The sequence below is a fragment of the Colletotrichum karsti genome, assembly GCF_011947395.1.
Source record: "Colletotrichum karsti strain CkLH20 chromosome Unknown Scaffold44, whole genome shotgun sequence".
NCBI classification, from domain to species: Eukaryota; Fungi; Ascomycota; class Sordariomycetes; order Glomerellales; family Glomerellaceae; genus Colletotrichum; species Colletotrichum karsti.
In genome coordinates, this window is record NW_024065944.1 from 269276 (window position 1) to 291279 (window position 22004).

At 54.5% G+C, this 22004-nt stretch overlaps 3 protein-coding genes across 3 annotated transcripts; all 3 read left to right on the plus strand.

Annotated features, from left to right (window-relative positions):
- Positions 1–6158: 6158 nt before the first annotated feature.
- On the plus strand, positions 6159–8183 carry CkaCkLH20_10967 (ABC1 domain protein; the record flags this gene model as incomplete). Its single annotated transcript, XM_038893681.1, has 1 exon — positions 6159–8183. The coding sequence occupies one exon, from the start codon at positions 6159–6161 to the stop codon at positions 8181–8183; it is 2025 nt and encodes a 674-aa protein (XP_038741017.1).
- A 10241-nt stretch (positions 8184–18424) lies between these two features.
- CkaCkLH20_10968 (uncharacterized protein) lies at positions 18425–19096 on the plus strand (the record flags this gene model as incomplete). Its single annotated transcript, XM_038893682.1, has 2 exons — positions 18425–18671; positions 18780–19096. 2 exons carry the CDS (start codon positions 18425–18427, stop codon positions 19094–19096), a joined length of 564 nt encoding a protein of 187 aa, XP_038741018.1.
- A 1456-nt stretch (positions 19097–20552) lies between these two features.
- Positions 20553–21857, plus strand: CkaCkLH20_10969 (uncharacterized protein; the record flags this gene model as incomplete). Its single annotated transcript, XM_038893683.1, has 2 exons — positions 20553–20728; positions 20786–21857. The coding sequence occupies 2 exons, from the start codon at positions 20553–20555 to the stop codon at positions 21855–21857; spliced, it is 1248 nt and encodes a 415-aa protein (XP_038741019.1).
- Positions 21858–22004: the final 147 nt, after the last annotated feature.

A 22004-nucleotide genomic window follows, 5' to 3' on the forward strand; every position in this document is an offset into this window, starting at 1 on the left:
GGTGGGCTAGTATAGAATGGAAGCGTCGCGCGGCATCGTCTAGGCGTAGATGGAGGGTGTCGAAAGTAGTGACATGAATGAGAGTGACGAAAGTATCGATTGGCGCGTGTTGGAATGGGATCCGGTAGATTTCTGCCTCTTTCTGTCCTTCCCGTCTGTTCCTGTCCAGAGCTCTTTGTCTTCGATCTCGAATTTCGCTAGATGAATGGAATGTCCTCCTGACTGACGTCGTGGTGTTCCTGAAACAAGGTCGCAAGTAGGTAGTCGGTAATGGCAACGGCAGCCAAATGAAAAGTCGAATCGAACGGGATAAAACGAAATGTCGGGTCTGTCGGTGAGTATCGTATGGCTTGGGACTCCGACGTGGAGGCGGCGCGGAGTGAATAGGATTGAATGCCTCGTCCTGTTCGACCTGAAGAGGGAAGAAGGGGAAAGAGAACTGGAGGTACGCACGATCTGGGGGAGAAGACGATGTGGGCGGCAGGTGGGCGACTTCCAATGTGGAGGGAGCGAGGAATGGGGTGGGTCGGCGGCGTGGGTGCAGCGTGAGTGGGCAGTTTTGGGCGACCGGGTAGGGGGGGGCCAAGAGGAACAGGGGGGTGGTGGGCAGGCCTGGGATAGGGGAGTGCGCCTGATGCAGTTGGATTTCCAGCGGGAAGCGTTGCGTCGATGGCTGTGGCTGGGGCCCTGTAGTGCTGCAGTGGAGTGCATTTCCCAGCGAGCACAGCAATCCAGGTGCTGCACGAGTGCCTTCCAGGTTGACTGTGAGAGGTATGAAAGGTACGTACCTCTAACCCCAGGGGTCCAATCCAGTCCCGTCTGGACCTGGACCCGACCGCGACCGCAATACCAAATCGGTACGTACCGGCCGTTGGGTGAGATGGAATGGACGGGAACTTGAAGGTGCACAGCCCACCAGGTTTCGGCAAACTGGCAGGCACCTCTCAAAGTTCACAGTTCGCAGCAAAGCAACTGCAAGTTCCATTTTACAAGGACAGGTCAGTGTCGACAAAATCAAGTCGCTCTCGCTCTTGACACAATTGAGGTATCTACAACCGTTAAAGATTCAGGCTCAATATGGGAGCCTCTTACAAGAGAGGCTTACCAAGATATATAGAGGCGCTATATTGAGACATTAGATGCGTTTTAGAGGCGTACCTAGAAGTAGATAGGTACTACTATAATAGGATCTTAATAGCAGCGCTAGCCTTCTATTATTATCCTTAGACGTTTTTATTTAACTAGCTATATCTAGTTATACTAGGTATATTATATAGTATACTTTCCTCTCTCTTATATCGTTTTAGGTTAAGAGCGCTATATACTACCTTCTAAGATATAAACTTAGTTAGTTTTTAGAGGAAGGCGTTATTATTATTATTAGCCTAGTAATTAGTAGTTAAAATAGCTATAGTAGCTATATATCTACTTAGTAAGTTATTAAGCATACAGTATTCTATATTAGGCAGAAGGGCGTCAAAGACTATAAATTTTGAAGATGATGCAGGTGAACGAACTCCTCTTCTCTGCAGCTGATGTTGTGCTCATTTTCCACTAACTCGTCTAGCCCGGTCGAATTCAATCAATACTCTCTCTTCCCCGCCGCCGACATGCATCTCGACTTCGTGGCAGGCAGACGGCTTGCGGTACCTGAAATACGTCCTATCTACAGCAGTTGCCAGAGGTACTCTCTTTGTTCCTCCCACGCGTTGCCTAAGACACCGCATCGGCCGCGTCTGCATGGCTTTTCCCAAAAAAGATGCTTCTTCCGGCCTCACTATCAACAAAGCCCTTGTCTTCCGGATGTCTTGTCCGGCCATCGACGACCCGACACCACCGCAAACCCAACAGCGTGTCTGCCCTCCTTTTCCGTCGCCAGCCAATGACATCCGGCCCGTACCCCGGCCGGCCACCCTCCATCCATCGCTTCTCCAACTCATCTGCTGCAATCTTGCCAGAAATACTTCCAACGTGCCTGTTGCCATAAACCTTCGCCGCACGACAGCATGTCGCGAGCACACAGCTGCAGGTCATACAATACAATCGCGCTGTCAGTGCCAGTGTCAGTCACGTCCAGGCACAACTCAATACCCCGACCTCCAGGTTATTTGTGAAAGTCGGGGTGAAGTCCGTCGGGTAGTCAGCACTACAGCCGAGCACAGCAAGTCATCACTAATCTCCCAGATAATGACCGATATCACTCCGACAGAAAAAAAACTCAATTGATCCCCGTCTAGTCAGGCACACGTCTATCGGTTCCAACTTACCATCCACCAACGCCCTAGTTTGGCCCATCGTCGTGCATTCGATTACCCGCAATCGCGTGCTTTACGGCGGGACCTCCTTATCGACCGTCTCGGTACTCGATGACCCTTTCAAACTATCGCCAGTGTTTGGCTCTGCTTCGTTTGCTCTAGCGAAGCTCTAAACCTCCTGCTATCGCGCGCACACACACCTCAATTTCACTCTGTCTCGATTAAGCAGGTCGCCATCCAAGACACGCGAACCTGTTGGTCTGGATCCAGTAAAGCTTAAGATGAGGAGTGGGAGCTGTGATGGATGCGCCATGCAAAGGGTAAGCCCCATCCTCCCTATTCCTCCTCTTGTGCGATCCCCAAATCAATCAAGGGCCCTGGCATCAGTCCACCAATCAATTTTCCGGTCGCTACAACTTGTGGCCAGCGAGCATCTGCAAACCTCGATTTGCAATGCTGGCTCTGCTGTATTCCAGAATCCGTCACTCCCCCTAATCAGTAGGACGAAGCCGAGCCAGAGCTGCCACGTCCGACTGCGGCCTCTTCTAGGCCCAGCGATGACAGGCGTGGCCGACGGCAACTCGACGCAAAGGCATAATATTGAGTATTAACCCCATGTTGGACTGGGGAATCAGAAACTCTCTCGACGTCCAGGTTCCAGGGATCTACGCGGCGCCCTTGTCGCTCACCTCTCCACAGCAATTACGGACATGCACTCGGCGATCGATAAGTCCCAAGCAACTTCTGTTGCAACTTGAGACCCGTGGACCGGTTGCGTAGCCAATACATGCACAGTTTCCGGCTACATGGCATCAGAGGCCGCGAATGCTTATTTTACTGTCACCGCATCGCGCCGCTATCGTAACGTTCTTCTGGCGTTCAGGAAAGAGCCGCAACCGTGGCGTACGGCGGGGGCAGCAGGTACCACGAACGCCTCAAGAAACGTTAGGCGGTCACATCACGGAACATCGCTTGGCTTTTCCCCGGTATCATCCACTTGTCGGTATCAGCAATCGCAAGAACCGGCTGCGTCAGGCACGTCAGGAGCGGTACCAGATGTCAAAACCAACAGCGGCGACGATGCCGACAAGTTCTGTCGAAGCCGGATCCCTCCGCTGACAAACACAGGCAAAACCCGCCATCACCAACGCATTGCTGGACGCTAGCATCACTATCCTGGGCTATTTCTGGTCGTCCAAGCTTTGGCTATGCTCCAGAAGTCTGTAGGATGAAGGCGCCAGAAAACAAGCACGAAACGACTAGGGCTGATTTGGGGTCGCCTTCATCGAGACCAGACGGACGGACGCCCAAAGCCACTCCCGCTTCCCTGAAGAGCTTCACCAGCGACAGTTTTGCAGACCAATTGTAGCTGCATTCGCCGCCGCTGTGGCTTCTGACCAAGGAACACTCCAAAAAGCCACAGTTCTGAGGCAAAGGGCTTCTCCTCTGCCTCGCTGACTACAGAGCAAAACATGCAATCTTGCGACATGGGCGCTTCGTCGTCTCAGATTCTGAAGCGCCCACCAGGTTGTTCGCCCTGCGTCTACCGCATACTTCCATGCCAAACCCCCCACAGTCTGATCAACCAGAATTCTCAGTTTCTCGCGGAACGCTTGCAGCCTATGCCGCCCGCCATATAACCCGTCAAATATTAAACCGGAAGCGAGGGCATCGTGATAAACCCTCCGAGATGGTCGAAATAACTGGCAGGCCTGGCGGTTGGTAACTCGGCTTATTCAGAAGTCCTTTGTCATTCCGGTACTTGGGCCCCCTGACCCGACCCGACTGTCTCATTCCCCGGGCATCGGCGCCAATGTCTTCCGTAACAAAGATCGACGTGCCGTCCCAGCTCGACTCATTTCGCGGGACAAGTGCAATACAAATCAGCATTGCAGAGGAGAACAGTGGTCCGCCTTGAGAACACCAATTTACAGACACTCGTGCTGGTAATGGGCTGCGCCAGATTTGTATCTGTGTGGGAGTCGCCTGGCCCCATCCCTGGAGACTCGACAAAACGAAGCCAAGTGCACCAGCGGACAGCCAAGAGCCTCAACTCCAGTCCAGACGGCGCTTACCAAGCCCCATCTCACAAGACCACTCGGAAAATAAATCGACCATGGAAGACAAATAGAGTGGCTCTGGTCAATGTCGAGACATGTCTCGCTCTGTGGTTCTGCTGAGACTGCTTCATAGCAGTTGGACCAGAGCATTGATTGTTGAGCAAAGGGTCACCATGAAGCACCTCAAGATCTGAGCTGCACGAGACGAGACGGTGCACAGCCTGTTTCCTAGACTGGGACATCTAGATTTCGAGTTGCCAGTCATGGAAGCGTCGCCGAACTCACCAGAAGTTTTATGATTGCCTTTGATCATATTTGGGCCACGCGAACTCTGAAAATCTACGTGTGCAGGGACATCGAGTTCATGCAGCCCATTACCCGCCGTCCGCGACCCTTTAAACTCGCCTCCAGACGTCACATCTGTCGACCAAATGCGTCATGGTCACGGGGCAAGTTGTCTTGTAGGTCATCGAAGCCCTTTAAAGGTGTGCTGCCTCGGAGCGAGTTCAAGCAGCCCAGCAAGCAAGCTCCCTTCTCGAAGGTGCATCAGAGAATCAGACGAAGGGAATCAGCTGCCGTACTACTTTCACAAGAGATAGCCGTGAGCGGGAACGGCCGCCGCTTAGCTGCAACAGTATAGGGCCGGACTTTTCGTCATAGCACACAACCCCCGTGGTGGTGTTGTCTGTCGCAGCCACCACCGCCGTGTCAAGCTTTCCATGAAATCGGCCCACAACCTCAGTTTTGTTTCACTTAACATCAGGCACCGGACACCGTCGATCCTCAATGCCTCACAACCTGGGCTTCCGACGGCAGCGTGACTAACCCTGCTGCCAAAAGTCTAGCGTGCCCTGTCGTTGGCATTGTGTGCAGGCTGGACATCGCAATGCAGTGCATCAAATTGGAACAAGTGGATATCAGGGGCCAGCAAGCGATTGATATAGCCCAGGGCTCTGAGAAATATGTCCGTTCATGAGGAAGCGAAGTTTTTCCACGCGCAAGAACCACAGGTTAAAGTGCCCAGGTCGATCTTCATGCCCCTTTTTATGTTTGGGTTCGACGCAGCTATTGCTTTGTCACGGAAGCCATCTGTTCATCAATCGCAGGCAGATCCGTCCGAATCCAGCGGACTCGGGCCGCCTCTCTTAGATCCAATCCGTGTCGGATATAGAGCAGCTACAGCTGCAAGCTCCGGCTTCCGTCCGGCTCCATCCGGACGATTTCTGGACGATGCATCTCACCATTCCTCAGATATGTTTCTTGTCCTCCAGAGTATGGGACGTTGAAATAAGATGTTGGCTTGCAATGAAGAGTTGAGAAGAAAAAATAGACACAGCGAAGGTTTGAAACCGACTCAGCATCAACGGTAATGCAACGTCTTGGCCTGGTTGCCGAACACAGCAAACTGTCTCGTGATATGCTTCTGAATCCTGTAAAATGGGGATTGGAGTATAAAGTTATAGTAATGAAGCCATCGTGAAAGTTCCAAAGCTACCTCATACAATGCAAAAAGAGACACAAATTGCTTCTAGGCCGAAGTGTAGTCACCGAGCGGCCAGGCCCGTGGTGGGCATTAGCCTTTCCGGCGCCGACAACTCGGGGTCTCCGGGGATAAGCGGATAAGGCGGGCACATCGGTATTCAATTCGCCGACGGAAATTCCCACCCACTGTGGCACCCAGTCATCGTCATTGATCTGCCTAACACAAGCTACCGACCAGATCCGGCAGGCCGGCCGTCAAAGAACGACTAACCTTTCCCACGAGCTTACTTCGCCCGCACACGACAGAGGTTGGCATGGGAGTTTTCCATCCCACACCTCCTCCTCCTCACCTCACACGGCAATGTTGCGCCAAAGCATAGCAGGTCTCTGCGCGAGACCAGCGTCCAGATGCCTCCCCGCGGCGCACATGCTTAACTCGGGCATGCGAGGCATGCGCTTACCACGCCCGACGACGACCTCGATCCGCGCAACACGACATGTGCACTCCGGAGGCCGCTACGAACCCCTCCGACCTCCGTCCCCCGCCTCCCTCGGCGCTCCCAAACGCGCGCGCACATACCCCAAGGGCCGCAAGTGGACTCGACGCCTGCTCGTCCTCTCCTCCATCCTCGGCACCGTCTATCTGATCGACTCCCACGTCTACGCCTCCGGCCTCGGCCGCTCCCTCCGCACCTTCGGCACCGGCCTCGTCGTCGCGCTCGACTACAAGCTCAATTTCCGCCCCGTGCCGCTGACAGGCGGCTCGGTCACGGATCTGCACCACCGCAACGCGGAGCGTCTCTTCGAGCTCTTGCGCCACAATGGAGGGCTGTACCTGAAGATCGGCCAGGCCATCGCCATGCAGAGCGCCGTGCTGCCGCCGGAGTTCCAGAAGATGTTCTCGAGGATGTTCGACGACGCCCCGCAGGACGACTGGAAGGACGTCGAGGCCGTGATACACGAGGACTTTGGCGGCCGCTCCCCGGAAGAGGTCTTCGGGGTCAGCTTCCGCGGCGAGGAGGGCAAGGGCGTGATGGAGCGCCGGGCGAGGGCGTCGGCGAGCGTCGCGCAGGTCCACTGGGCGCGGCTCCCCGACGGCCGCGAGGTGGCCATCAAGATCCAGAAGCGCGAGATCGCCAAGCAGATCTCGTGGGACCTGTGGGCGTTCAAGACGGTCGCCTGGATCTACAGCAAGTGGTTCGACCTCCCGCTGTACAGCCTCGTCCCCTTCATCACCGAGCGCCTCGAGCTGGAGACCGACTTCCTCAACGAGGCCAAGAACTCAGAGACCATGCGCCAGCTCATCGACAACGAGAGGGGCCTCAGGGGCCGCGTCTACGTGCCCAAGGTCTACCCCGAGCTCTCGACCAGGCGCGTCATGGTCACGGAGTGGATCGAGGGCATCAGGCTGTGGGACAAGCAGGGCATCAACGGACGGTGGCTCGGCGGGTACGGCAACGGATCCCCCGGCGTCCACGGCGCGCCGCTGGCCCCTCCCGACATGGCCGCCGTGCGCAGGCAGCTCCGCGAGAGGCCGTACGCCGAGCAGCTGAAACCGGAGCGCAACGAGTGGAAGGGCCGCCGCGGGCGCGGCGGGCTGGGGCTGAGCAGCAAGGAGGTCATGACGACCATGGTGGACCTCTTCTCGGCGCAGATCTTCAAATGGGGCGTCGTCCACTGCGACCCGCACCCGGGCAACATCTTCATCCGGCGCCTGCCCAACGGGCGCGCCGAGCTGGTGCTCATCGACCACGGGCTGTACGTGTACATGACGCCCGAGTTCCGGCACCAGTACGGGGTGTTCTGGAAGGCGCTGATGACGTTCGACAACCGGACGATCGAGAAGGTGACGGAGGCGTGGGGGATCAAGGCGGCGGACCTGTTCGCGAGCGCGACGCTGATGCGGCCGTACGAGGGCGGTGACGAGCGGACGCGCAACGGCATCATGAAGGAGCTCGAGGGCAGGACGCCGGCGGAGCGGCACTACGAGATGCAGCAGCGGATGAAGCAGGGGATCCGGGAGGTGCTGGCGGACGAGGACAAGTGGCCCAAGGAGCTCGTCTTCATCGGGCGCAACATGCGCATCGTGCAGGGCAACAACCAGTACCTCGGCAGCCCCGTCAACCGGGTCAAGATGATGGGGGAGTGGGCGAGCCGGAGCCTGTTCGAGGACCCGAACCTGCCGTGGGCGAGGCGGGCGGGCAACGCGTGGCGGCACCTCATCTTCAAGGGCGTGCTGGCGCTGACGGACGTCGCGTTTTACTTTTTCAAGCTGAGGCAGTTCCTCGGCTTCGGGGGCGGCATGGAGGACGAGATGGAGAAGAGGATGAAGGACATCGCGCAGGATTTCGGGGTCGAGTTGCAGCACGAGGTGTTTGAGGGATAGATGAGAAGAAGAAGAGCAAGCATGATAGATGCTAGAGGGGAAGATGAGAGAATGGGGTTTGTTTGTGTGTTCTTTGTTATAGATTCATTTGTAGAATTTGGGCGGGGTTTCGGTGTAAACGGCGAGACCTAGAGGAAAGATACCACTCATAAACTTTTCTTAATATTTCACTGTCCCACCTCAGACTTGTCCGGATCTGGATTGCTTGCCGAGAAGGCCGTGGTCGTGAAGTCTATGTTTTCGCGACCTGGTCCCAACGATTGCTGGTATAAAGTCAAGGCTTAAGACCAAGTAAGCTTTACGGACAAACATGGTGACTGGGTTGTTCTTTTCAGGATTCGACTTGACACTGAACGCTGTTGTCATGCCTCGTCAGTAGGCGATATTTACACAATGAACTCATTGCCCAAACCATTCACTCCGACCATCGCATCGCATCCCACCGCGTTCATCATTGCCAAAACCCATTAAGCCGATTCTCCGAACATAAGCAACAGGCCACTGATCAGTCATCGACTCAAACAAGACTCTTCACCACCAACTCGGAGCGTCCAGGGCGCCAATCCACACTCCTCTTCTCTTCTTCTAGGTTATCTTGGCCGAATACTTCCCGAGGGGCGGAGGGGCGAGGTTGATGATGATTGTGAGCTGTCTTTTGATCGGCTCGTTCCGTATAACATGATTATCATCCATCACGTTCACTTCAAGAGTGCGAGGCCTACTAATGGTTGCAGAACACCATTTACAAAGGTCAAACTTGAAGTCTTTTATGGATGTAAGTCAAGAATACTCGGTCTGTATCAACGTGTGTGCTTGGCGATGCGGCGGCGTTGACGGAGACGGCGCTTGAGTTGTTCATGGGGATTAGATACATATGTTGATGTCATATCGAGGTGGCCAGAAAGCCGTGAGCAGAAACCCTGCTGTGAAGGCTGTCTTTTGCGTTAAGCCGCATAGTTCTCTGCTATGCGCGAAAGCCGGATGTCGGGTTGTTATAAAACTGGCGGTCAAAGTAAAAGAGAAAGTAACCAAAGGGCCTAATTTGTCCCTCGATGAACCACTTTTTCTAGATACGTATTGGTTCCAGCAGTGGTGACACCTCCTGAAGCGACGTCGATGCTCTTCCGTACGCCAAATCTCGAGCTGTTGATATTCACGGCCTCGCTGGCTCTTGACGTCTCTGATCTTCGCTGGTACAGTATTCCTGCATACATTATGGAAAGATCTGTGTCGCGACGCGGAAGAATCGATCGAGAGCATCTTGCTGAAGTTGACACTAAAACAGAAATGTATCATTCTACCTGGTAGCTCCGGACGCTCGGCAACACCTCTGAGCGTGATGAGATCAATTTGCTTGTAACAGACTGGTTTCTATTTCAGAAGCTGCTTTTATCAACAGCACAGCTTCTCGGCAAGGAGTTCTGACTCGGTAAAGCGTAGCGGTATATATTGCTCTTGTGTAGAGAATTTTGCCCTTGCCTTCTCTGTAAACCAATGTGAAGGACGGAATGCATAGGCTGCCGAATTCACTCCTCTCAACTTCCATAGCATTGGATAGGGTGATGGGTATATCGAAACAACACATATCGGGTTCCCGTGTAATTCGGCCTCTCTCGGCTACTGTTCTCCCGCGTCTGCTCCGTCTTATTGGGGATGTCTTATCCGTTGGTACGGCGCTCGAAAGACTTCTTACTCCCGAACGCCGCACGCACAGCCAATTCCTGCTGTTGGAAGCACCAGTCGAGGCCACCATGTTGACCATCTCTCCGTTGCTGTGTTCTGCCTCAGCTATCACCCACCGGTCCGAGGGCACTGGCCTCGTATGTACTCTTTTCTCTTTCGCCGGGTGTATAGGATTTGGCATTTCAAGATGTTGACCGGGCTTGTCGAGTCAATCGAGAAAAGGTGCTGACCAAGGGGTTCTATAGCTCAACACAGGAAGGCCGCAGACGGCTGAGGAATTGTTCAAATGCGTGGAACAGCCGGCATCTTCGTAGGAGGGGCCATCTTTACTATCAGATTATGTTCTGCGTCGGAACGCACCAAACTTAGCTTTTCGAGGTCTCTACAGCACCTGGAACGACGTATGACAGTCGCTGAACTTCTGGTATACGAGGCTTCTTCCATGCAGTTTTTTGTTGATTTTTGGGGTGTTCCACATTTCGGTGCAGCTCTCGACGCTTTCCACCCAGCTTTACCCCAAATGCCTACTGCTTTCCTTCAGCGGACTTTCCATATATATAAGAAAGAAGCCCACCAGGCGCACAGCAGCGTTTAGCTTATACACTTTGAATAGGGGGAGACTAGTGAAGGCGAGAGAAGAGGACGTCGGATGACGTGGCAAGAAGAGTCTTACCGCGAGAGACTGTAGTACTGGAACATGCTTATTTGATCTTTGAATCGGGAGTACTGACGGCGTCGCTGTAGCAAGTAGCACGTTACGAAAATTGGACGAAGGTGGATGTCTTGGTGCATCATACTTTCTCCTGTGTGGAGTCTCCTTATAACTTCTTACGTCCAAGTTCCGCTGTTGAATTGGTTAACTTTTTCCGACGGACTAACAACACGAGACGGCTCAATCTATATCAATAGGCGATAAGCCATTCTCAGAAAACGAACACGAACCAACACAGTGGAGGTGCGGCTTTTTGTTCTCTGGTAACCCAGTAAGATACACAAACGACACGCATCTCCTCTTGATAAGCAGGGCCCCCCTGAAAACCGAAGATTGCCGAAGACTTTGACCGCGCTTCGTATTAATACAGCAATCAACGGCGGATGATGAAAGGCAACAGCCCAAGATACTTATTCGTGGCCATCATGCTAAGAAGAGCATCCCAAGCTGCGGTACTTGTCATCGCCATGCCTTGTTCCTCTCTGCCAACTCACTGCACCTTTCCGTCAAGAACACCGCAACTGGCTAACTATTCTAGGTCTATTAAAAAGTTTTGACCTTTTATACCCAGATTTCAAGAATTGGGCAGGCCGCCAGACGTTCGCAGACTTCAGCAGGAGCCAAAGCCCTGTGTTTCGGGCCTGGAAGGAAAGCGACACCTCTCCATCCAGTTGGGACCGAAACACGCGAGCAGAAGATGTGACTAGGCTCGTGTAAGATTTCCGTCTTCTTAGCAACTAGGTCCCAGGCAAAATAAAGCAGTGAGCTGTAGCTCACTCCGCGTAGCTTTCGCGATCAGTCACCCGAGTCCACGGCAAAAACCACGCATGTTCACCACCACTGTCGTTCGCCAGGCACTATTTGTTTAGAAACGACGTGCCCCAGTCAGCAACCCATCGGAAACGCGTTCTCGACAATGCGATTCGGAACTCGAACTCGTTGGAGTCCGCGACAACCAAGTGTCCGGTTGTGAGGCGGCGGCGCTCGGCCTCCTCTCGTCGCCAGTGAGTATAAGTCGAAGAAAATGAAGGAAGCCAACATCAAGGTATAACATGACGTACGGAAGCACTCCCAACGCATAAGACAACAACACATAAGTCAAGCGACTGACGTGTTCAGCAAACACAAAGACTCACGATTTTGGGGCTTTCTCACACAACCCTGTCATAAGGTCTTGCTTGGGTTGGGGAGATCGCTGTTACTTGACGTAAAGTTGGTCTTTATAGGTAGGTAGAGGAATAACATCCACTATGACTCCCAAGTAATACATAGAAATATCACCCGGAAGATGCGCGGCGTTCCATGGGCCACAATACGCCGTCCTACCTTTTGGTTAGTTACAAGTTGAGTTCAAGCTGGTAATCGCATCTAAACTATTTAGAAGAAATATCTCAACCAATCGCTTGATAGGAGCTCGTGAACATCAAAATGATGGTGTCGAGAAGGATATATAAAAAGGGCGCCGCAACGGCTAGTCAAGTTTCCCGTTGGCAGTGTAGGCCCCTGTTGAAGAAGCCACTTCGAATTCTTCCCATGCCAGTTTTTGACTTGCTCCCTGAGAATGTTCAATAACCGCAGGACCTAGAACATACAGGTTCTCATTCGGCCAGCTAGACTTGGATGGGTTGTTTCCTGACCAGTTCAATATTCAGTATACTTCGAAAACGACGACAGAGATAGAAGATCAGGGTCGAAACTGTCACCTTGGTGGTCGTGGAGCTCTTACCTCTCAACCCAGAAGTTCCCCGGCTCTGGACTATGGCCTCTCAAAACTTGAACTCAAAGCCCATCCTCACTTATTTTCTGGTTCTCTAAATGTCGAAAGCAGCCGATTGCATACCTAAATATCAACCGTCTTCGTCTGAGTGTCCATAGTACCTATACGTAATATTCCCTCCAATCCAGCACTCTCTTCCTTTGCTTGCGCGAGAACCCGGAAGATATCTCAGCCCAACACAAAAGGCAGGCAGGCACTCCCGCCACCGTCCTCTATGGCTCCTTCCTCACCTTCCACAAACCCTCTCCCACCTCACCCACCCTCCCCTCCTACCTCCCCGGTCCTTCCCTTTATATCCAACTCCAACCCATCAAGTCGTCAACTAAGCCCGATGAGAGGCCACATGGCCTGGAGGTATAACGCCCTGGTCCGTTAGTGAGAACTTGGTATGAAATCCTAAATATCTAACTATTTCTGAGGATTTCGTAGGGTGGCGGGTTCGAATCCGCGCCTGAGCTTTTTGTTTTCTTTTTTCATTATTCAACCTCTTTTTTTTTTCTTTTTTATGAGATCCCTCTGCTTATGAATATGGCGTTTTGCTGATGAGGGGTGCCTCTGTAGAGAAACCGCGAGTTTCCGTCATGACGTATGTCGCGCTTGAGAGCGCAGGAGCGGTGCGTTAGTCTAGACACCACCCACCCACGAAGCAAACCCAAACAAGCCAGCACATGCTTACTATTCTCGCAAGTGCAATCCATCAGTCAGAGGGACGGTCACGAAATGTATTACAATGTCAGATAGTTTGACTTTTCAACCCACCCGATCTTCACACCAATTTTGTGGTCTGCTTGCAGGGGAGCATCGCGTCCGCAATAGATACCTGGCCATCTCAGCTCAGATAGACGATGGCCCATATCAATACGTATGAAAACTGTGGTAGAGCTGAAGTGATATAAAATGAGTGAGCTCTCTCTACTTGGGATTAAGGTTTCAGCAGCAAGACCTCAACGGCATGCCCAATCTCCAAAGTTCTCACGGACTATCGACTGTGACCCGGAAGATGTCCCTGGGCAGAGCAGGAAACATCGTCTGGCGATCGATCATCAGTCAACACTGGCACCTTACACGTGGAACGTCCAGCAAGCTTATTCCTACACCAATACCCTCATGATGACAACGGAAAACAGCGACAGGACGTCGGTATTCGATGTAGAGACAAGAAAGCTACCGCGCGAGGCTCGTCCACACCCGAGTTCAAGACTTCAGCCAGGCACCAGCCCCAAGAGACACATTCCATCCGGGATCATCTCGCATCTGATAGAGCAAGCTGCCAGCGTGGTCGATCAGCATTCATTCGACACATGAAGGTTCTTGATATAGTCGTTCCTGGCTTTCCCACCACCGTCCAGGACTTTGCTTTTAGTCAACCGAAGCGTTGCCGGTACATGCTGTTCTCTATATCTGTTGATGTACAGATCATCCAGATTCCAACTGAGCATCTCAGATCGGAGTTTTTCTTTCTGCTAAAAGCTCAGAGACCTCTTGACGAACCTCCTGGACTGGCTCGTTGTTTCGCATCCTTCGACGAGGCATGTATGCATCTGCCTCAGCGCAAGTAGGAATCCAGACCAAAGGAGCTATCAATAGTCCACGAACAAATACACAAGGGACGAGGACGGAGAGTAGGGACCGGTGCGTGGCGAGAAATGACATAGATCTAGGCTGACAAGCACTACTCACTGCACCAGCGGACGCCTCGACGACCCAGTTTCGCATGCGAAGACACGAACACGGCTCCTTACCGTAGCCGAGCCATCTCGAGTCTCAATCATCACGTCTTTATATGGTGCGAATGCCCTCACGACGTGCCGGACGAACAGTTCACTGAATATCGAGCCTGAATGCTCAGCCCAAACGAAGGTCTAAGCTGAGAGCCCAGTGATTGACGGCTCCATCACGGCAGAACCTCCGGCTCGAAGATGCTTATCCGCGGCCATGTGCTTACCTGCCGGATCCCCGCTGAAGGACTTCATATTCAGGACCCTGGAAGTGGAGGAAGAACACGCGCACGGCCTCTCCTCTCAAGGATGGATCGTCGAGAGGCTCGTCTAGAGCGGTTTGCATCTCCACCACTCAGATTGCTAAGTTAGACACCCGGGTCGGGGCCGGTGCGATTCATATTCTCAGATACGCCGATATTCTCGGTCGAAGCCACAGTAAGCGAGGCAGTCGATGATGGAACAACGAGGCATTCCCTGGACAAGATTTGGGAATAGCTTCGGCCCACAACACGGAGAGGATTCGGCGGTTGCACGGGCCCGTTCGTGAAGACATCGGAGAAGTTCCGTCTTCGGATATCAGAGCGCAACTGTCGTCTGATGGTTCCGTGCCGGGCCGAAGGGGCCAGTGCGAAGAGTCGAAGACGTCCCGACGCATTTGTCAACTCGGCAAGAGTCTTCTCAACTCCGGCATGGATACCCTCTCTCCTCGGCCTTGCTGAAGCTTTGGCCCGCCCACCGTTCCGATCGGTCCACTGCCCGCCGCCGCGGTCACCATGGCCGCCCAAACCGAGTCAGCATTCTTTCGAAAGTTGGAAATGATGCATGCATAGGGAATTTGACGTCTTTGGTTTGGGGGATGTGCAAACCGTGGTACGCAAGCTACCGTATATGCCAGGATTCGCAAATGGATGATGCCTGACCAAGCACTCAATCAGCTCAACGGAACCTCGTTCGGCGCCAACGCTCTGACATCTCGGGCAGAGTGGAGCGCGGTGCAACGTTGTTGTCATTGCACTGTGCAAAAATTCGAACATTGAGATGGCTAGAACGTCCAAATTGGGTACGAGCCCGCAGACGGGGAATGTCGCGATAAACCCATGGCTGTTCGTTGTGTTCGGAGATTCCCGCGGAGGCAAGATGAGGAAACAAAAGACAGAATGTTTCTCTGCAAGTCGGCATTGGGAAATTTTTGTTTCCATCAAATGTTTCAACTCCCTGGGCTGAGGATCCGAGGAGCGGGGACGAACTCATCCGCCGCGTGGTGGGCTGCATGAAACGGTCCATCGGGGCAGAGGCGATAAGGCATGAGATACGGAGTACGGATACGGCGCGCCGGGTGGGATGGCTCGATTCCAATTGCTGGTTTTTTTGACGTCGCGACCGTTGTCTCGGATTAGAGCAGAGAGACGCAGCTGCAGGTAATGCGCCATGGCGGACTGACTCTCGGATGGAAACAGACGACGGGCAGAAAAAGCAAGGTGAAAAGGGGTGGCCTTGTATCGCTCGGCGGGAGGTATCGAGCAACGTCGAAGAGGGAGTGCGAGGTCGACTTGTCAAGGGACGGCGTCCAAGGATCAAGGGTCGCGGGTCGTGCTCTGTGGGGATCGTTGCTAGTGGCCTGCACGCGAGGAGATTCGAAATGGGGCAGCTGTCCGAGTTGGGAATTCAATTGTTTCTCGCTTGACCCTGGCTGGAAACGCGAGAATTTAGCCAAGATGAAATTGACTTGGGTTCGGTGTGGTTGACTCGTTGACTCGTAGCGAAGATGATAATCGAAAGCGTTGTGTAACGGCGCAATTGGAGAGTTGCTGCGGAGGCGGAAAGGCAGGAATCAGAAGCAGCGCTCTCTCAACCTTGGGCGGCCTCGCGGAATGGGATTCAGAAAACCGGTTCGGCAGCGGAGGTGAACGTTTGACGCTTGTTAGAGACGCGGCGCGTTCGCAATGCGGCGTCTCCTTGTCTTTCTCGACGACCCTGTCCGCGGCAATAGCCCTGCCATTGATGAAACGGGAATTGCTGGTAGCAGGGCTCAGCGCAACGGTTCGCGACGGCGCAGGTTGGGGAGGATCCTCTCGAGAGTGTCATGCCAAATTCCGACAGTGCAATGTCTCTGTCGGGAAGGTCTGCAGCTTTGGTAGACGACGCCGGCCGACAACCGGATTACCGGAGCAGGGTTGATTGGTGAGAAGTGAGAAGTGCGATCTGCTAGCTCAGGAACGGTTCCAAATGAAGGTGGTGAGCGGTGCGGCTGTGCCAATGGCTAGACGGAGCTTGAGGAAAATGTCTCTGATGGAGAGAACTAGCAAGACAGTCATGATGAAATTGCTTTGTCGACGGGTGCCGAGGAACGGGCATGAATAAGATAATCCGATATTGTCGAGGCGCGTGTCCTATCAGGAGCAGTGGAAGGCGAGAGGCCCCAGAGGCAGATTCCAAGCAAAGGTGTTGTTCGGCGCCAAGTTGTCGCTATTTCTGGTTGTGAGAGATGAGAGGCGAGAGGGTGTCTTGTAAATTGTGCTAGTGCAGGTTCACGGACAATTTCCTGCATGCCCGCGTTTCGGTGCATCTTGGTTGTGGTTTCTCTGCATGTCAGCGGTTTGCGTGGCTCTGGGAATTTGGTGCTGACTGCCGCGGCATAATTAGGGATGTTTTGTATCTGTACCTTGGTCGTCATCACTCTGAAGAAGGTGCCGTCCAGCATCCGCCAAGGCGACAGGCTCTGTGACTCGAGATCCAGCGCTGATCCTGCTCTGTGTTTGACGTTTTGGCTGTAGGAATCAGGATGAGCAGCAGTGGTGGAAAATAGCAGCGTTTGGGAAGTCGATAATGCGAACCTTGTTGCTACAACTTGTCAGGGTTCATATGCAGGTTTATGTAAGCAGTTTAATGCAACCGAAGGAAAGGAAAGCGTCAATGTCAAGTCAAGTCAATGTCACTTTCCGTCCTGGTCCCCAGATTGAGTGGCTTGACAGGCGCAACCGTGCTCTTTTTGCTTTTTTTCCTACCTCCTGCCCGTGCCCTTTTCCACCCGGAGTACCTCCCGCCCTCTCATTGTTGAGATTCATTTCTCAGACATTCTTCACAAAAGATAAGACGGATGATGCCTTATCGCGAGTCCAGATTTGCGCCTCAGTCTCGGTATGAAGCATCTGTAAACGTCCATCCTCTCGGTAACGGAAAGCCCAGTCGAGACAGCTTAGACGACTCATTTCTGGGAAACCACTCCATGTCGGACAAGACCAACAAGTGCACTTTCTTCTGCTCTAGAAAAACAATTACAAGGCACACCCCTGGCCTTCGCTACACACAGGTCACCCAGCATGTCCCACTGTCGGGGAACCACCTGGCTTTGACAAACACACAAGGCGTTGGACCCCTGCGGTGCATCCTGAGTCCAATCCAGGTCCCCCAATCCAATTGGATCCTGGTCCCATCCCCATCCCGTCCCATCCACCTCCCGTCCGTTATCCCAATCCTCATCCAGCAATGCGCACCGGCACCACCACCGACAAGCACCACTACCACCACTACCACTCCCACCACCACCGTCAAGCGCACCACGAAGCAGAAGCTCGTTTCCCTGCCTTAACACCTGGGCTATTCATTGCCAGTCAAAAACCCCGTTAGCTCTGCTTCGCGCGTGGCCTTCATCTTCTCCACAGCCCCCAAGTTTGTCCGTCGCCCTTGGTCCTCTTTTTCTCGTCGTCCTCCCTCTGCTCGCCTCTGCTGCCGTTACACGTTTCAACCACTTTGAGACGTGGGAGAACCAACATTCACCAAACACGCACACGAAGCCGTATTCTATGGCCACGTACGAACACTCGAGTCGAAATCAACACCATTGTCAGTCGATACGACCGCCCCGAGAGGCCTAGCAAAAATCTCCGTTCGGCGGCCTAACACTGCCCGAACCTGTAGCGGTACCCTGCATCTATATACGAGTACCGGGTACAGAACACGCACACTCTGCGTCTGCGTCCACTCGCTATTCTGCTGCCCATTCACCTTGCGCGCCACCACCCAAGAGAACCCAATTTCGATCTTTTCGACCCCCGTATCCATTCTTTTCGAGTTCCACCGCCTCTCAAGCTCCATCCTCTGGCATCTCCAGCCTCCCACTGCTGTCATTCCCACCCACTGGGGACCCAGTACGAATCACCTGGGCTTGTTCTATCCAACGACACAGACACACGCCACGGGGCGAACCGCACTGCCTTGTCACGCGTTTACCTGGCTGGCCGTTGGCGAATCCTGCAAACTTCGCCCTTCTGCCAGACCCATTGGGAGCCAACCTTCCTTTTTACATATCCTCAATTGATGACAAAACTTGTTCATCACGCACTTCACAATGCCCTCCACCACCGGCACAACTAAGCGATTCGAGCTTCCCAAGCTCGATTTCAAGTTCGGCTCCCTGACCGACGGAACCGACATTCCCCCGCCGCTTCCCAGCCCCGTCCAGGAGGTCCCCACGCCTCCCCAGACCCCGCGTGCGAGCGAAACCAAGGACTCCGAACCCGCCGTCCAGGGAAAGCACAATGACAAGACGAACGGTCATGGTCCGGCGGTGCCCAACTCGCCGGCCACAACGAATGGTACGAGAGGATTCTCAGATGACACGCCACTTTCTCCAGCAGTCTCGAGCAGACAGGGCAGCATTCGTCGTCTATTCAGCCGAACATTACTGAACCAAGCATATGCAGAGGGCGAGTCGCAACCGAACGGGAACAGCCGTCCCATGAGCCGCAGCCAGGGCAGCATCGTCGATGAGAAGAAGGCCAAGCGTAGCAGCGGATGGTTCAAGAGATTGAGGTCCCACGATTCTTCTCCGCCGCAAAAGCGATCCAGCGTCGTATACGAGCATCCCAACAACAGCCAGACGCAAAACAGACCTCAGAGCAAGCCTCAAGTCCAAGGGCCCCCGCCGCCCATGATTCCCGAGCTCAGCGCGCTCGAGGCCAAGGTCGACTTGACGGACGGAGGCAGTTTGGGATCTGACTTGTTCAAGAACATCAAGTAATTACTGACTCGGAGCCGACACCTCCCAATAGTCAGAGACGACTTATACCGAGTCACCGGTTTTTGGAGTCGGGAACCGGAGCCTTGTCGGACACGATTCCACCCATATGCGCCAACGAGCGAACGACCGAATCCGAGCGGACACACCAATACGATTTTCCTAGCGTTTACCACATTTGAATTCTTTTGGAGCCAGAGCTGGGGACGAAGATGGCGGTGGAGGAGCTAAAGACAGTATGTGAAATGGAGGCAAGACTGGAAGAAGTTATGCAAGATACCCAGCTCGCACCGCGGGCTCATTCTGACATACGATGTTTACACTTTCTTTGTTACGTTTGATTCTCTTCATCTCATTGCACTGTTTGGGGCATATCGGCATCACGATTGGAACTTGTACCTTTCGGGCCTGTTCTTTCCTACTGTACGACTTACATTCTGGTGTACATGTTTGCGCTGGTGGTTTGGCGAGAGGTCGATGCGTGGAGATGGACGGAGAGCGAGCCAGCAGAATAATACGTCAGATCGAAGAAGCCAGTCGGGAGAATCACGGAAATCCGAGCGAAAACGCTGGGGACGGGACGATCCAACTATAGCCGAAAGATTCACCAAACTGAATAGTTCATCAAGAGATGTTCTGTTGCTATTGGTGTCCTCGGCAACTACAGCTGCAATAAAAATACATTTTACGGCCTAAACCATGATCGGATCCTGTTCGTAACCTCTCTTCAGCACTTGTGTACTCGAGGCCATGTCATCTGATCTAAGGGATGACGTTCTGCGACCCGGCACTTGGGTATGACAGAGATCTAACCGCCTCATCCACCACAGCTCTTGTGAAATCACATCCACGACAGCAGAAGCGACAGCTCACGAACCACACGCCATCCGGACTAGACGCTTTGGCCTATGGAGCACATCGTGTGGCGAGAGGCGTGCAGGTGCAGGGCGATTTGGCGTCTGACGCGGAAGAATCGTTGAAGAAACTGACTGAAGCTGCTACTCGTCTCTGCCAGAAACAGCTTATTCTGCAGCTGAAGGGACTCGCCCAATCGTCGCGCGGGGTGGCGTAATATCAGACCTCTAGAGCTAACCCGTTCTTCCGGACCAAACTACTCTATACCGCCACCGAGCTGTCACTGCCGGCGCCGTCCAGCTGCAGCTCTGTGCCCGTGCTTGGGAGCTTGAGCCAAGCGCGGAAAAAGAGGGGCCTACCTCCCCGTCAGTGGACGCGCTACCTGGGCCAGCGACTGATTCGTCGGCCGGCGCGGGCCTTGAATCAACGTCATTGTGAGCTCGCCAGAGGTTCGGCCGGCCGGGTCCAGTTACCGAGCTAGTGCCATGTGCCGGGAGCTTTTTTGGAGCTCTTTCGAAACTTGCAAGCTCGCACGTCGACAATTTTTGGACAGGACCTTTTTGTCGCCGTAACAGATTTCTCGCCTCGCACAAACCTCTTCAGTATGGCGACGGGCTTGCGAACGACGACGGCGACGCTCCGCCCGCTGGCGGCGTCCGCGCTGCGACCGGCGCAGTACATCCCCCGCGTGGCACGACGATACAAGTCAGGACCTTACGGCTACACCCAGGCCAAGGCGCTCGTCTTCTCGAAAGAGGGCGAGCCGCGCGACGTCTTGCAGTACGAAGACACCCTCAATTGACACCAAGCAACGTTGACTGACGGCTTCGTGCACAGATTACACACCCACTCCATCTCCCCCTCCATCCCCTCCTCGGCGGTCCTCCTCCGCGCCCTCGCCGCCCCGATCAACCCCGCCGACATCAACACCGTCCAGGGCACGTACGGCTCCAAGCCCCCCTTCACCTCCCTCATCGGCACCCCCGAGCCCGCCGCGATCCCCGGCAACGAGGGCGTCTTCGAGGTCCTCTCCGTCGGCTCCAAGGACCTCGGACTCGCCCGCGGCGACTGGGTCATCCCCGCCGCCTCCTCCTTCGGCACCTGGCGCACCCACGCCGTCGCCGAGGCCAGGGACGTCATGAAGGTCTCCCGGGACGGCCTCACCCCCACCCAGGTCGCCACCGTCAGCGTCAACCCCTGCACCGCCTACCGCATCCTCCGCACCTACGGGCCCGGCGAGATCCGGGCCGGCTCGGACGGCGGCATGAAGGCGCTCGAGCCCGGGCGCGGCGGCTGGTTCATCCAGAACGGGGCCAACAGCGGCGTCGGGCGCGCCGCGATACAGCTCGGCAGGCTGTGGGGTCTGCGGAGCATCAACGTCGTGCGGGAGCGCGAGTCCGAGGCCGAGACGGCGGCGCTGAAGAAGGAGCTGAGCGACCTCGGCGCCACGGCCGTGGTGACCGAGAAGGAGTTCCTCTCGCGCGAGTGGAGGGACCAGCTGAAGGAGCTCACGCGGGGCGGGCGCGAGCCGGTCGGTCTGGGGCTCAACTGCGTGGGCGGGAAATCGGCGACGGCGGTGGCGCGGAGCCTGGGGGAGAGCGGGACGATGGTGAGCTACGGCGGGATGGCGAAGCAGCCGGTGATGCTGCCGACGGGGCTGCTCATCTTCAAGGATTTGAGGTTCGTCGGGTTCTGGCTGAGCAAGTGGAACGAGAGGGACCCGCAGGGGCGGCGGTTCGCGATCGAGGACGTGCTGGGCATGATCCGCGAGGGGCGGTTCCGGGACTCGCCGGTGGAGGAGGTCGGGTGGAGTTGGGAGACGGAGGGGGAGGTGCTGAAGGAGGCTGTCCAGGGGGCGCTGGGCGGGTTTAGGAAGGGGAAGGGGGTTTTCGTGTTTGGTGAGACGTGAGTTGGGGGAAGTGTGTGTTTGGTGTATGATATGGTATAGACGGGTTGCGGATGAATCAACGACAACGTTGCGCACGATGTGAGGAGGTTGTTATTCACAATGCAGTATTGGTCGTCTTGTTGACGCATGAACGTCACCAAGTGCCTG